At 62.1% G+C, this 14675-nt stretch overlaps 1 protein-coding gene across 1 annotated transcript in view; it reads right to left on the reverse strand.

Moving 5' to 3' along the window:
* Nucleotides 1-14675, reverse strand: part of HK2 (hexokinase 2) — a 29048-nt gene that overhangs the window by 2429 nt on the left and 11944 nt on the right. Inside the window, exons 3-17 of the mRNA XM_055696276.1 lie at nucleotides 8914-9062; nucleotides 8412-8531; nucleotides 7086-7181; nucleotides 6829-6928; nucleotides 6407-6590; nucleotides 5660-5815; nucleotides 5260-5493; nucleotides 4735-5039; nucleotides 4070-4218; nucleotides 3214-3333; nucleotides 2785-2880; nucleotides 2222-2321; nucleotides 1880-2063; nucleotides 1433-1588; nucleotides 700-933 (exon numbers count right to left, since the gene is read on the reverse strand). Coding sequence (XP_055552251.1) covers nucleotides 700-933; nucleotides 1433-1588; nucleotides 1880-2063; nucleotides 2222-2321; nucleotides 2785-2880; nucleotides 3214-3333; nucleotides 4070-4218; nucleotides 4735-5039; nucleotides 5260-5493; nucleotides 5660-5815; nucleotides 6407-6590; nucleotides 6829-6928; nucleotides 7086-7181; nucleotides 8412-8531; nucleotides 8914-9062 — 2383 coding nt within the window. The remainder of the gene's footprint in view (nucleotides 1-699; nucleotides 934-1432; nucleotides 1589-1879; nucleotides 2064-2221; nucleotides 2322-2784; nucleotides 2881-3213; nucleotides 3334-4069; nucleotides 4219-4734; nucleotides 5040-5259; nucleotides 5494-5659; nucleotides 5816-6406; nucleotides 6591-6828; nucleotides 6929-7085; nucleotides 7182-8411; nucleotides 8532-8913; nucleotides 9063-14675) is intronic.

Here is a 14675-nt window from a genome sequence, read left to right on the forward strand (position 1 = left end):
CTGCAGGCACCAGCCCCACCAGGCACAAAGCGCTTCGCACCCATCGTGGTGCTGGTGCCCATCGTACCCATCCCAGCGGCTACGGACACGGAGCAGGAGGGATGGCGAGAAGCTGCCGGGTTTGTGGCGCTGGAAAGCGTCAGGCTCCACACTTCAGCCCCAGCCCGCAACATAACCGTGCCCTCCCTCTGCTCAGCCCCTTCCCCAGGCCCGCCGAGCCCCCAAGGCACTAATAAACCTTAACAGCCCTGAGCAGCCTCACCGGGGGGTCGCCAGAGCCCCCTGCCCCCCTTAGGCTCAGCCCTGTGCCGTTAGTGCCTCCCTGAGCAACAGCATCCCCGGAGCATCAGCCCCCAGCTCGGGCAGAACCCTATTTCCACCTGGCCATGGACCGATGTCGGGGGTTAGACCCGTCCCGTCCCCGTGACTTTGCCTGATGCTCTGGACCCCTGGCTGAACCCGTTCGCCACCTCTGGGACCACCTGGCCTCTGCCCCAGCATCCCATCCTCTGGGGTTCTGGCTGTGCCTTGGCAGAGTCCAGCTCAGCACCAGCAGTCCTCGAGACCCTAAAACGTCTCCTCTCCTCTCCTCTCCAACTGCCCTGCGAAGCTTCCGACACTGCCTCTTGGCACCCCAAGATGGGCAGATGCCCCAGCACGAGCCTCCTCGGGGGACAACCGCGCCACCGAGCAACTCACTGAGGGTGCAGCTTGTAGAGCGTCCCATCCACGCCGACTGTGACCTTGAGGAAGTCCAACCCGCGGTTCTCCCGGATCTTGTCCACCACGGCTGCCATGCCGGCCCCGCAGAGCTGAGCCGCCCGCCGCGCCACCACCGTGCACACCTCCTTCACGATGATGCTGTCGTCGCACGTGGTCTCCAGGCCGAGGTGCTGGAGGATGGAGCGGACCTGGAGCAGGGCTAGGCAGTCGCTGGGGAGGACACCAGGGCCAGGCAGCATTAGCAGATGGAGCAACTGGGGTGACACAAGCTCAGGCTCCCCCTTTCTTACCTACACCCTGCAGAGCCCGGGGGCTCACACCTCCCTGCTACCCCCAGCTTTCAGACCTGGAGGTGGCTCTGCCGCCCCCTGATCCGCGAGGCTACATCAGGACAAAGCCACTGGCGTGGATGCCGTCACTGTCACCACACGACACCTGTTTAACCTGTGGCTCCCCTGTCCCAGGCAGAGGGTGCAGAGGCGCCTGTGCCACAAGCCCCACACAGTTTCCCTGCCTTTCGGCTCCGGCGCTGTCAGGACCCCGCCGGTTTTGCTGACCCACCTGCATTGCACCACCCCAGGTCACCCCAGCTCCGGGCCAAGCGCCTGGGGTTGCTCCCAAAAGCCCCGCAAACGCTTTCCCCAAACTCCGTCTCTGAGGTGCAGCTGTAAGGGCAGAGCTGGCGCCTGTCCCACCTGCTGGACCTCACCTCTCTATCTGGGACAGGAACTTGGTCTCAAAGATCCCCCTGGTCTTCAGCCTCTCGGAGATGCGTCCCCGGAAGAGCAGCCCTCGCTTGGTGAAATCCATCAGGATGTTTCGGACAATCTCCCCCAGGTACATCCCGCTGATCATCTTCTCGAACCTGGGCAGGAGAGGGCAAGGCTGGACATGAGGGTGGGAAGGGACAGGGGGTCCAGGTGGGGACCGCAGCTCTGCCTTTGGCGCAGCCCCCCGGGCTGACACCTCGGAGCGGTGCCATCCCCACGCTGCGGGCAGGGGACAAGGGACACACCGGTGTGTCGCAAAGCCAGACGCTGCCCTGCTCCTCATCGCCTGACGCTCCTCCAAGAGGCTGGTGGGGCAGCACCAACCCGTCCCTGGACACCCACCCCCCCAGGGGGTCCCCTCCCACCCCCTCAAAGCCACCACGCACCTTTGCTTGCCAGGGTTGAGGGACAGCTCATCCACTGCCAAGTCGAACTCCGTCCGTATGTCATCCAGGCACCCGCTGTCACCAAACGCCCCCCACTCCATGTTGACGCACATCCTGCCCTCCTCCCCTTCCACCAGCTCCACGTTCCTCATCTCCTCCATGTAGCAGGCGTTGCTGCCTGTGCCTGCAGGGAGAGGAGCATCTTCCAAGGGGGCTGCCGCAGAAGCGGGGTGCGTACGCAGGATAACAGCCCTCAGACCCCCCCCGAAGCCCGGAGCATCCCACGGGAGCGCGTTTGGGACCGCGGGCAGAGGAACAACCTCAGAAAGTTTCAGTCCTCACCGACTATCAGCCCAACTTCGCAATACGGATCTTCGTACCCGCAGGTCATCATGGTGCCAACGGTGTCATTGACCACCGCGACCACATCCAGGTCAAATTCCTGCAGAGGGGTGGGATGGCGGGCGTTATTCCCCGAGGACGGAGCTCGCTACCTCTGCCCCCACCCTGTGGAAAGGACCCGTCCGCTGAGCGAGGGAGCCCTCCAGGCACCCACAGCCTCCCGCAGCCCCGTGTCCCCGCAGGTGGGTGCTCAGACCTCCAGGTGCAGCCACGGGAGCCCCCAGGGCAGGGGCTTTGGGGGGCTGCACGGGGGGGGGGTGCTCGCATGGCCCCCTAACTCGCGGCGAGAAGAGTCTGCTCCAGCCCTGGCCACAAGCCAGCTCTTAGCTCCAGGGTCTGAAAATCCAACATCTAGTGATGACTAAGCGTGGCTGTTAAAATTCAGACACTCATTAGCCCTGCGCGCAGCCCATTAATTTGCTTGACAGGCCAATTAAAGATGCCGAGGCCAGCCGGGATGTGGGAGCAAGGAGCCGGCTCCTCGCAGCGACGTGGACGCTCACCTCCCTCCTGTGAATTGCCTCCTTCAGCAGGTTTACCACATCTTCTCCTTCGCAGCCGGTCGCCTTGAAACCTTTTGTCCACTTCAGAAGAATCCCCTGTGGAGCAAACACCCGGCGGTGACCCACCCGGCACCGGTGGGGGGGGAAACACGGGCAGCCCCCAGGTCCAGCCGCTCCCGGTGGATGCTGCCGGCACAGGGAGGGCACATCGCGGCTGGGCTGTCCCCAGGGCTCAAGGCACCTGTGTTTGCTTTGATGCAGCAAGGGGGCTTTTCCAGGAGCACCGGCAGCACCGAGCCCCCCCCCCCCGCTTCCCCTCCTTGGGGTCTCTGCCTGACCTGCCACACGGTCACTGGAGCTCCCAGTGGGCTTTGGCTTTTCAGCCAGGCCTGGGTACCAAACGTGTGCCACCGGCTGGGCTGGGCTTACCTCGTCCAGGTTGGTCTGCTGGCAAGGGAAGGAGAAGGTGAATCCGAGCGGGAGCGATACACCCTTCATTCCCATGTATTCCAGGAAGTCGGAGATGCAGTGGACGATGTGGTCAAAGAGCTGGATGCGCAAAGCCAAAGGGAGACGTCACCATTGCAGGGAGGGACGCGGGGGTGCCAGCCTGCCCGACCTGCTGGAGATGCTGATCCAACCCCCAGCCAACAGGGCTCTGAACAGAGCGGTGGCCGCTCCTTTCCATCCCCCTCCCCACCGACAACGCGGTCTATCCCGAGATACCTCCGCCTCGCCGTGCCCGCACTGCGCCCAGGAGGGACGGAGCGGCCAGCCGGGAGGTGACCAGCTCCCTGGGGTGGCACAGGAGTCCGGTCCCTCTGCAAGGCACCCCCAGAGCCCGTCTGCTACAAGCACTCCCAGCCCCCAAGCACCGCCTGCAGCGGTTTGCAAAACTCATTCCATCTGCAAATAAAACTCTGGAGATGTCTCCCACCGCTTGTGTTGTGGTTTCTCTATCTGGGAAACGGGGATGACGCTTATCTGCCCTCGCGGAGTGTGTGGGATGCGGGGAGGCTCAGCGATGCCTGGCAATCACACCATTTCTAACCTAAAAACCAGTCTCAAGTTTCCGAAAGCACCTTCCGAACGCCGGAGCCTTGGGCAGAACTCGCTGCTCTAAAGGCAGGAGAGCACCAGCCTTCTCCGCTCCTGGTTTGGCATCCCGGAAAAGCAGAGCAAGGCAAAACCAGCCCCCATGGTCAGCCAGCACCCCCGCCTGCCACTTCTGCTGCTCCCCCAGGGAAGACGCCCCAGTTTCCCACCTCCAGCTGCCCGTCCTCACCTCCTCTCCCGTGCCCTGCATGACCTCCACCGGGATGGAGTAGATCTTGTTGTGCATCTCGACGCCGCGCCTCATCCCGTTCCTCACACGCACCAGCAGCACACGGAAATTGGTGCCTCCCAGGTCCAGGGCAAGGAAATCTCCTTTTTCTGAAACCCAAGGGAGAACCATGAGGAGAGCGATCCTGGCAAGGGGCATCCCGAACGTGGCACGAAGGTGATCCCAAGCTGCCCGCTTCCTGGGAGAGGACCAGAAACCAAGAGGTGGCTGGGAATGGAGAGCAGCAGGTGCAGGCAGGGAGGTGATGGAGAGGTTCGCTCCAGACTTGGGGCGATCACGGGGCTGCACACCGAGGGGCAGGCGCACGCCCAAGCCACTGACGGAACTGGGAGCACCAGCCGGGACAATGGTGGTGAGAAACCTGCAGCAGCGAAAGCCACAAAGCCAGGCGTCGTGTGGAGTCAAGCCCAGAACGTCCTGGAGGCTCAGCCGCTTGTCCCAGGATCGTGCTGGAGGCTGGGAAGCTTTGTGCTACCCCTACCGTGAAGAGTGGGAGCTGGCCACGGCAGAGGTCCCAGCCCTTCCCTAAGCGGGGCAGATGCTGGGAGCAGCGACACCGGCTCTCCGCCCTACGCAGGACACACGTGGGCTTTGTGGTACGTTACCTGTCCCGTCCGGAGTCGAGCACACGTAGGTGGGCAGCATTTTCACCGTTGCCTCTGCATGCGTCTCCTTGCCCAGCCCCTTGTCCATCTCCATCCTCATCCTTTGCTTCACCTCCAGGAGCTGCTCATGGCTCAGCTTGAGCGCCTCCAATATCTTCTGGCGTGCCTTGTGCTGGGCGGCCAGCCTGTAGGCCACCGCCGTCACCATGGCTGCCCCTTTGCCACTTCCATCTTCCGACCTCACGAAACGGATCTCGCAGTCTGGCAGCAGCTTCCGCACCGTCTTGTGGAGGCGCCGGGCAAAGCTACGGAAGAGGAGAGAGGACCTGAGCACGATGCCACCATGGGTGACGTGACCCTCCAGGGCTGTAAATGACTGGGGCCCCTTTGGGATCCAAACGGAGGTGCCCAGGGGAACATCTGGAGATGCTCTGCTTGTGCCAAGCTTTACCCGCTGCTGCAGGAACAGATCTGGGCTCGCTCACCCTCTCTCCCCGCCAGCCTTGCCTATCCTTGTGCACTCACTGAGGATGCTTCTTGTAGACGGAGCCATCGACGCCGACGGTGGAGCGCAGGCGGTCCACCCCCTTGTTCTCCTTGATGCGCTGCAGCACGGCTGCCAGGGTGGCCCCGCACAGGTTGGCCGAGCGGGTGGAAACAATCTGGCAGATGCGGTGGGTGGCCACACAGTCCTCATGAGATGGCTCCAGCCCCAGCTTGGTGAGGATCTCGTGGGCTTTCTGCAGCCCTTCTTTCTCCCTGTGCAGCAAAGAACAAAGAAGGATTCGTGCCTGGAAACCCAACTTCTGCCATCCCAAGTGTCCCAGGCTTCCCTGAGGATAGCCCAGGGACGGGGCCCGTTTTCCCACCGTGCAGATGTCAGGGGATGGGTGGGACCCCAGGAAACCATCCGGATCCTACTTACTTCTCAATAGCAGAGACATATCTGGTCTCAAAGTGGCCGGTGGTGAGCAGATCTGGGGTGAGCCTCCCTCCAAACAAGAGCCCCTCCTTGGCCATCTTCACCAGGATGAGCCTGACCAGCTCTCCCATGTACATCCCGCTGATCATCTTCTCAAACCTGCCGACGGGGGAAGCACAAGATGGACTTGCCTGGCTACGTGTCCTGCGAGGTGGCCACCATCTGACCTTAAAAACACTTGGCAGCCTTCCAGGCCCGAACGCAATCGAGGTAATCCCTTCCCAGAGCAGCTTATCCCATCACTGAGAACATAAAGCCATGCTGACATAACCACCGCTCTGCAAGGAGAGCTTATGGCTACCTGAGGGGGCCCCGGGGTCTGCAGAGACACCCGCCACCCCCAAATCCCACCCGCCAGGGGAACGGGAGGTCTGTAGGATGTGGATATGGACATTAGGTGGTGGTGTTTGCCTCGGCTGGCGGACAACTTCATCGGCTGGGGGAAGAAAGAGAAACCAACACATCCAAGTGACGGGCTCCCAAGGGAAGCGGGTGCCGAGCGGTTCAGTTGGGCGCACCAACCCCAATTCGTGACACAAGCCCCTGTCTGCATTGGTGCAGCTGGCACAGCGGAGGACGCGGTGACCTAGTTAGCTAGGACAACCTCTTTGGTCCCACTGCCAGCGCAATGGGAGGACGGACAATGCAGAGCAAACCTCGCGCCTGAGCCGAAGCCAAGAATCTGCTCACAATTGTTTGCCAGGGTTGAGCGAGCCCATGTCTATCTCGCGGTCGAACTCCGTCCGGATGTCGTTGAGCGTGCCGTCGTCGCCGAAGGCCCCCCACTCCATGTTGATGCACATCCGACCTTCGTCCCCTTCCACCAGGTCAATGTGCCTCATCTCCTCCATGTAACAGGCGTTGGTGCCGGTACCTGAGCCACGCACGGGGGGCGCGGTGAGAGACGATGCCGCCTTCCCCCTATCCCCCATAACTAGCACCGGCCCCACGCACTATAGAAAGTGAAGATGGATGAAACCAACCATCGGGCAACGCTGGTGTTCTAACACCGCTATCGCCTTTCTTTTTCCCCAAAAAGACCCTGAAACCTGCAAGAAACGTGGTCCCCAAGGGCAGACGGACCCCCCTTCTCCCCCCTTGCTGCAGCTCACCAACGATGAGGCCGACTTCGCAGTTGTGATCGTCGTAGCCGCAGGTCATCATGGTCCCAACAGTGTCGTTCACCACGGCCACAATGTCAATGTCAAAGTCCTGAGGTGGTGGAGAGGAGAGACTGAGCCAGCGCGGCCAGAACAGAAGCATCTCTGCTGCCACGGGGAGGGGGCCGTAGCACCCTGCCCCAGGGAACCACGCGCCCCCGTCCCACCACCCAGGAGGTGACAGACCTGCCCAAGACCTCCCCTCTCACCCCTCTTTTCTTGATGGACTTGCGCAGCATCGACACCACGTCCTTCCCCTCCACGCTGCTGCACTTGAACCCCTTCGTCCACGTCACGAGGATGCTCTACGGAGGAAGAGCAAGGCGGAGCGCTCAGCAGACAGCCCCTGCTGTCCGCGTCCCTGCGCTAATAAAGTTTATGGCCGTGAAACAGCGGGGGAGTAGCTCCTTGCTCCCGCTGGCAGGAGGGACCGTGATTCCTGCGACTGGGTTTTATGAAGCCCTGGGGCAAAACCTGTTCCCCACCCTACGGAGCGCTCCGTGACCCCTCCCCGCGGGATGGGGGTCTCGCTGCCCACCGCAGCCAGGGGCACCGGCTGCGTCCCCACCCGGCAGAGCCATCGCAGCGCCCGGCTGGGGGCTGAGCGGAGCCTTGGGAGGGGGAGGGGACTCGATTGTGTCCAAAATCTCCGAGCCTGGAGCCGCGGGTGCCTCAGCGAGGCAAACACCCGCCCTGCTTGCAGACGGGGAAACTGAGGCACGGAGAGAACAAACCGGCCCAGGCCACCGGGGACAGACGCTTCCTCTCCCAGCTTCTCTATTTTTTATTTTTTTGTTCCTACAGCCCCCACCCCTACCACGAGGAAAGCGTTAACCTTCTTCCTCGTTACTTTTGTCGAACCCGCTCGGGCACAGGAGCGCGACTTGCCCCAGCCCCGGTACAAAACGCCGAGGACGTGCCGCATCGCCAGCGCGCCATGGAGCCGTCCTCCTTTCCAATCCTGCCCAGGAGCCGGGTGAGATAAGGGCAAGGAAAGCACCGGGCCCCCCCCTCCACGGCAGCGAGAGCCCGGCAGCGGCCGTGGGTGGCAGGAGAGGGGCCACGTGCCTTGGCCGCCGCGATGCTCAGCCTCCCAGCGAGGTCACCAGCTCCCGGCGCAGAGCCGGTGCGGCTGAGCGGAGCTGACAGCCATCGATTCCCGGCTGCTCGGAGCGTGGCGAGCAGCCGGGTGGGTGCCCCCCCCCCACTCCCCGCGCCGGCTGCATGACGGGGATGTGATGCTCGGCACGTCTGGGCTGCTGGAGCTGCTCTCCCTGCCGCAGCCGCTCTCCTTGAGCCACCGGCAGAGCACAGACCGCCGCTTTCTGTGGAAGCATCCTCCTCCTCCCAGACCCCTGCAAGCCCCAGGGCACATCCTGCGCTCCCCTCAGCACCGAGACCTTACACACTACCCAATCAGCCTAATTAAAAGCACAAAGCTAAATTGGCGTGGGACAACTACTGCCCCCAGCGAGAGCTTGCCCCCATCCCACTGCATCCCCGCAAGCCCCAGAGGAGGCAAGACCCTCCCTCACCTCATCCAGCTTGGTCTGGTGACACGGGAAGGAGAAGGTGAACCCCAGGGGAAGTTTCTTGTCCTTGATTTTCAGTTTCTCCATGAAGTTGGCCAAGCACTCGGCGATGTGGTCAAACAGCTGAAAACACGGCAGTGAGTGAGCGCTGGCCGAGGCGATGCCCCAGCGCAGCACCTGCATCCCTGCCCGCCTGAGGGACTCGCTCCACCACCCACCCCCCACCTCCACGGTCCTCACCCATCACCGTACTGGGTGTCAGGAACCGTACTGGTTCCAGGCAAAAGAAAGCAAGGCTCTACTGGCACCCTGCTGGGCAAGGCAGCAACAGGGTGCACAGTCCCGCTCCCGCCCCGTGGCACAGCTGGGGGTCTTGGGGTGACCCCAGCCCTCCCTTCAGGCACAACCACCCCCAGACGGGTGGTCCCCCCCCAGGGGAAGCCCTGCAGCTGGGGGGCTGCCCAGGGGAGCGGGGAGGGGGAGGGGAGAGAGAGGTTGTGCCCACCTGCACCCCACTGCCTCGCATGAGCTCCTCGGGGATGGCGTAGATCTGATTCTCCATCTCCACCTTCTGCAGACCATTGTCGGACACCTTCACCCTCAGCACACGGAAATTGGTGCCACCAAGATCCAGCGCCAAGAAGTCCCCGTCCTCTGCGGGAGCCAGACAAGAACAACCATTTAACTCGGCAGGTCCCTCTCAGCAACATCACTGCCCCCGCCGGACAAGTACGAGGGTAATATTAAATACTTTTTCTATTCTTTTTTTTTTCCTTTTTTTTTTTTTTTTTTCTCTCTTATCAGAGCTGTGGCTGTGCTCCCTGCCCTTGCTCTGCACCCCTGTAGCTGATGGCGGATCGAAGCAGCATCTTTGGGACGCGTCCTGATGCCCTGGGTAGTGTGGCTGAGCTGGGGGTGCACCTGCTGGCAGGAGGACAGACCCCACCGGCCCCATCCAGACAAGCCCATCCCAACCCGACGGCATTCCCAGGGAAGACGCACTCCAAGCCTGAGGCTCCATAAGGAAGAAGGCGGCAGAGCCGTTCCCGACCCTATTGACGCAGGATGCTCCCGAGAGCTCCTAAATGCCCAGCCCAAGCGTTAAACCCCTGCTAGCCAGCTGCCGAGACACCAGAGGTTGGCTAAAGGTTTGATATATGGAAATACATCCATATGCTATATGGAAAAGCCCCTCCCGCTGAAGCTTGGCTGCCCCATCCAGGGCAGCCTCCCCTGCCCTGCCCCTGGAACGCCGGGCACTCCTGGCATGTGGCTTCTTGCGGAAGGCAAGCTTGAAAGGTGTAAGCAGGAAACCAGGGTGGAAAAAAACCGCAGAAGACCTTTGGGGCCTCATTGGTGCCTTCCCAGGGCAGCCAGGGAAGCGGTTTCTCCGTTGCTGCTGGCCCAGAGGAGCCCCACTCCTGCTGCCCCCAAGACCCCAGGGCTAAGCCCGGCGAGTTTCACCTCCCGTTTGTTTTCCTTGTACCAGGCACCAAGGCAGCTCACTGGATTTCGGACCAGCTGAGACCTGGGATGCGGGAAAAGCGCCAAGCTGGCTGTTTTAAATACCTAGCGGTGTGGGGAGAGGGATGGGGGAAAGCCCTCCATCAGCACTGTTTGATTTCTGAATGCATTAAATGTGCTGTGCTGGCTCCCCCGGGCAGATTACAGCGCCCGGGGGCCACATTGTGCCCGCCGATGCTTTTACAAAGGGGCTACAGTTGAAACAAAAAGTGTGGTTTATTAGTATTCAAATGACACCAGGCCAGCCGGCATCTCCAGTGACTCCAGCTGAAAAGGCAGCTCGGCGTCCAAGCCTGCGGGGTATCCATCTGTCCTGGCGTCTTTCCTGGGGCTGACCCACCGAGGGCTCGGGGCAAGGGAACCGGGGACAGGGATGGACTGGGAGCCCGGGCTGGGAGCAGCTTTAGAAAGTCCCTCTGCGGCTGAAAAGGTCCGTACAAAGCAGCCCTCGTGCTCCGAGGGAATGAGAAGATGAGGAATAAGAGGGGCTCAGAGGTCACGAGCAGCGTTCAACAGCCTGGCCGCTCAGGATGGAGAAGTGGGGGGGAGCACCGGGGTGTCAATGCATCACCCCAGGGGGGTCACTGCATCCCCACCACCCCAGGGAGGTCAACGCATCACTCCAGAGGGGTCAGCACATCGCCCCATGGGGGTCAGTGCATCGCTCCAGGGGGGTCAGCGCATCCCCATCACCCCAGGGAGGTCAGTGCATCACCCCAGGGGGTCAGTGCATCGCCCCAGGGGGGTCAGCGCATCCCCATCACCCCAGGGAGGTCAGTGCATCACCCCAGGGAGGTCAATGCATCACCCCAGGGGGGTCACTGCATCCCCACCACCCCAGGGAGGTCAATGCATCACCCCAGGGGGTCAGCGCATCGCCCCTGGGGGGTCAGTGCATCGCTCCAGGGGGGTCAGCGCATCCCCATCACCCCAGGGAGGTCAGTGCATCACCCCAGGGAGGTCAATGCATCACCCCAGGGGGTCAGTGCATCGCCCCAGGGGGGTCAGTGCATCGCCTCAGGGGGGTCAGCGCATCACTCCAGGGGGGTCAGCGCATCCCCATCACCCCAGGGAGGTCAGTGCATCACCCCAGGGGGTCAGTGCATCGCCCCAGGGGGTCAGTGCATCGCTCCAGGGGGGTCAGCGCATCCCCATCACCCCAGGGAGGTCAGTGCATCACCCCAGGGAGGTCAATGCATCGCCCCAGGGGGGTCAGTGCATCGCCCCAGGGGGGTCAGCGCATCCCCATCACCCCAGGGAGGTCAGTGCATCACCCCAGGGGGTCAGTGCATCGCCCCAGGGGGTCAGTGCATCGCCCCAGGGGGGTCAGTGCATCACCCCAGGGGGGTCAGCGCATCGCCATCACCCCAGGGAGGTCAATGGATCACCCCAGGGGGGTCAGTGCATCCCCATCGCCAGGGAGGTCAGTGCATCACCCCAGAGGGGTCAGCACATCGCCCCAGGGGGGTCAGCGCATCACCTCGGGGGTGCAGGGCAGGGCAGGTCCCAGCTCTCGGTGGTACCAGCCCATGCCAAGCCCCCCTGCCGCCGGCTGCGGTGCCCTGGCTGCAGTCCCGTCGGTTAAGGCTACATCCCGAGAGCAACCGGCCAGTGGGACGAGGTGATGCCAGGGCAGTTACACCATTATTTTAACAAAAGCTGAAGTTCAGCCGAGTCCCTGCACGGGCTCTGGCCAACCCTCACTGCGTCCCTGCAGCAACGCACGCACCCCCTGCAGGAGCCGTTGACCCAGAACCACGGAACGCTCCAAACCTGGACCCCATCAAAGCTTTGCAACTCAGCCCTCCCCAAACAACACCCGGCTAAGCGAGGCGGCGCAGCCAAGAGGTGTCCAACCCCGTGCTTACAGGGCTGGAGAGCGGCACAGGAGCTGGCGGAGCCAGGGTGCCGGAGCTCGTGCACCGGGGCAGTCAGACCCGGAATACTCATTTCTCTTCCCTGCCTCACGCCTGCATTGACCCTCGGCAGGGACGAGGTTTAAAGCAGCCTGGCAGCTCGGTTTGCAGAGCCTGCCAGCCACGGGGCACGCCTCGGCCACAGCTCCTGACATGGATGCTGAAAACCCATCAGGAAAACCCTTAGCGAGACTCCTCGCTGTCCCGAGGTCGCCAGCAAGCCCCCGGTGGGGATTTAGCCTCAGCCACGGATGGGCGGCGCTGGACGCGGTGCCTGGCTGGGCACCGCTGGCATCACCTTCTGTCCCAAGGTCAAGCCGTGCTCCTGCCTCCCTCGCCGCTGGCACAGATGCCATTCTGCTTGCTAGCAGAGCATGAAAAACACCTCGGGGGGCTGATAAATACACCAGGGCTGAGGATGCTGGAGCCAAGAGGGTAAAGGTTGTTCAGCTCCTTGATGATAACACAGGGAACCCAGGTGGATCCCAAAAAAAAAAGGCTCAGGAGCTGTGGATGGGGCCATCCTCCCGTGGAATCCTGCCCAGCTCTCGGCACGTGCGGTATTTCAGCCAAACCGCCCCGGTGAGGCTCGTGCCCAGCCTTCCTTTGACCCGTCACCCACCGGCCCTCACCACGAAGCAGCAACAGGACCCAACCTCACAACCAAAAAAAAAACCCCTTGCAAGCGGCTCAGCAGCTAAGGAATCAGCTTTGCAGGAGGAAAAAGGCAGCGAAATCTCCCTAGGAAAATTCCCCGGCTGAAGCAATACAGCGGTGTGATGGACCTCCACATCGGGGTCCTCCCTCCCGTTAGGGCTCCCTCGTTACGTGGTAAGGATGGAGGCCGAACAGCGGGGGTAGCACGGAGCTCTGGCTCAGGGGTCTCTTTGCTCTCAGCAAACTACCCAGGGATGAGGGTTTAGTGCCTTTAAAGATACCTGCACTGCCTGGAAGAAAGCACGGGGGCAAAGCGGCCGGAGCAATGCCCTCCTCGGAAACACAGCCAGGGACTGGGGACCCGAGCATCACATGCAGGATCATGCCCCAGCCCCTCGGAGGCTGCTCACCCCAGATCTCCCACCTCAAGGCTTCCAGCCAACTGCAACCCCAGTTTGTAGGAATCCTTGGATAAATCAGCTTAATAAAAAAACAAGTGGAATAGAACAAGCTGGAGGAGGTCCGAGCTCTGCCCCACAGGGAGATGCAGAAGGTGGAGGCGCAGCCCCTCGCGTTTCCCACCTCCACCCCCTCTGCGGGCGCCCTTGCCAGCCCTGCCCTGCATCCCTGCATCCCGCCGGGGGGCTTTGAGCACAAGGGGGATATAAAAGCCCCGGTGCTTGCATCAGCATCTCCACCGAATTAGTGCTGGAGGATCAGCAAAGGGGCTCATGATGTTCTGGGCATGAAATACTGGGTCTGCGGCAACCAAACTGCCAGGATGAACCTGGTGGATTGTTCCAGACAGAATCAGGACCAGCAAAAAGCAACTTGCACCGACCATGGCGAGAGACCCCTGGCAGCAATTCCCCAAGGCAATTCCTTGCTGAGGAGGGGGGTAAATCACCAGGTGAGAGGCTCTGGGCATGGAAACAGCATTTTCTTTAAAAGCCTTTCAAGACCACGGGCCACGCGAGCTGGTTTTCATGCAGCTCGTTATTGGCAGGAACGGAGCCCACCGGCCAAGGGAAGGGTGTCACCAAGAACCATCCTTTCAATTTCCCGGGATTTGACCACCAAACTCCTGCAGCATCCTCCTGAAAACTCCCGGCCATGGATATCAGCTGCTGGGGCTTAGTGGAGGATGCACCAGAAGATCCTTGTGTCAATATTATCACAGAGGAGGGAACGAGGTGACACTGGCAATGCGGAGCAGGGAGGAAGGTGGCGTTTGCACCAAGGAGAGCCCTTGCTCGGAGTCACTGGGGCTCCAAGGAGAAGCCGATCTGGGGTCTGTTCCCCCCAGCCCGCAGCGGGATGCCCACCACCTTGCTGCAAGCACCGTGGGCGTTTCAGCAGGTGCTGGAGCTGAGCAGAGCAAGAAGGGTTCCTTTTAGGAGCAACCCCACTTCAGAAGCAGAAATCCTCCCCCTCTTATCCCGCTGCATCAGGAGCGGCGAAACCACCCAGACCAAACCCCCCCAGCGCAGGAAGGGTGCCGCAGGCGGGCGCCGGGGCTGTTTTGGCTCCAGCCCATGGATGTGACCTTGTATTTCTGTAAGCGCCGCTCATCCGCCCGGATCCCGGGGAGCTGCCGGCTGCGCATTAACCGGGGCATAATCCCGGAGCAGAGACAGCTCATGCTATAGCAAGGAGGGGTGGGAATGCTTCGCAGGGGGGAAGGTGTGGAGCCCCTGAAGCACCGGCGTTGGGATGGAGCCGGCGTGCCCCCGAGCAGGGCTGGAGCAGAGGAGTGACCTGTGTTTTGGGTGGGAGGCAGCTCCTGACGCAGGCGGGAGTGGGAGTTGGTGCCCAGCTGCAGTCAGACTGTGCCCAGAAGCTTCAAAAAAAAATTGGAAGAAGGAAGGATGCACCCCTGGATGCTGAGCTCCCCCCGAGCTGTTGTCACACCACCTCATCGCAAAGCCACGTGGCCGGGGGAGCTGGCACCGAGCCCCTCCCCGGGCTGGCCTCGGCTCACCCCCACGGGCCACCTTCCAGCCCCCCCCTCCAAAATCCAACAGCGGAGACACCGGCGCCGCTCGCAGCTTGGATCCAGCTGGAGCCATGCAGGGAATCCCAGCTCTCGGCTCCCTGGGACTTGCCCGAACCTCCCGCTTTCCAGTGCCTGGGCAGCTGCCCCAGCATCCCACTGCGTGACACTGTGCTG

Source organism: Falco cherrug, chromosome 18 (genome assembly GCF_023634085.1).
Source record: "Falco cherrug isolate bFalChe1 chromosome 18, bFalChe1.pri, whole genome shotgun sequence".
Classification (NCBI taxonomy): Eukaryota; Metazoa; Chordata; class Aves; order Falconiformes; family Falconidae; genus Falco; species Falco cherrug.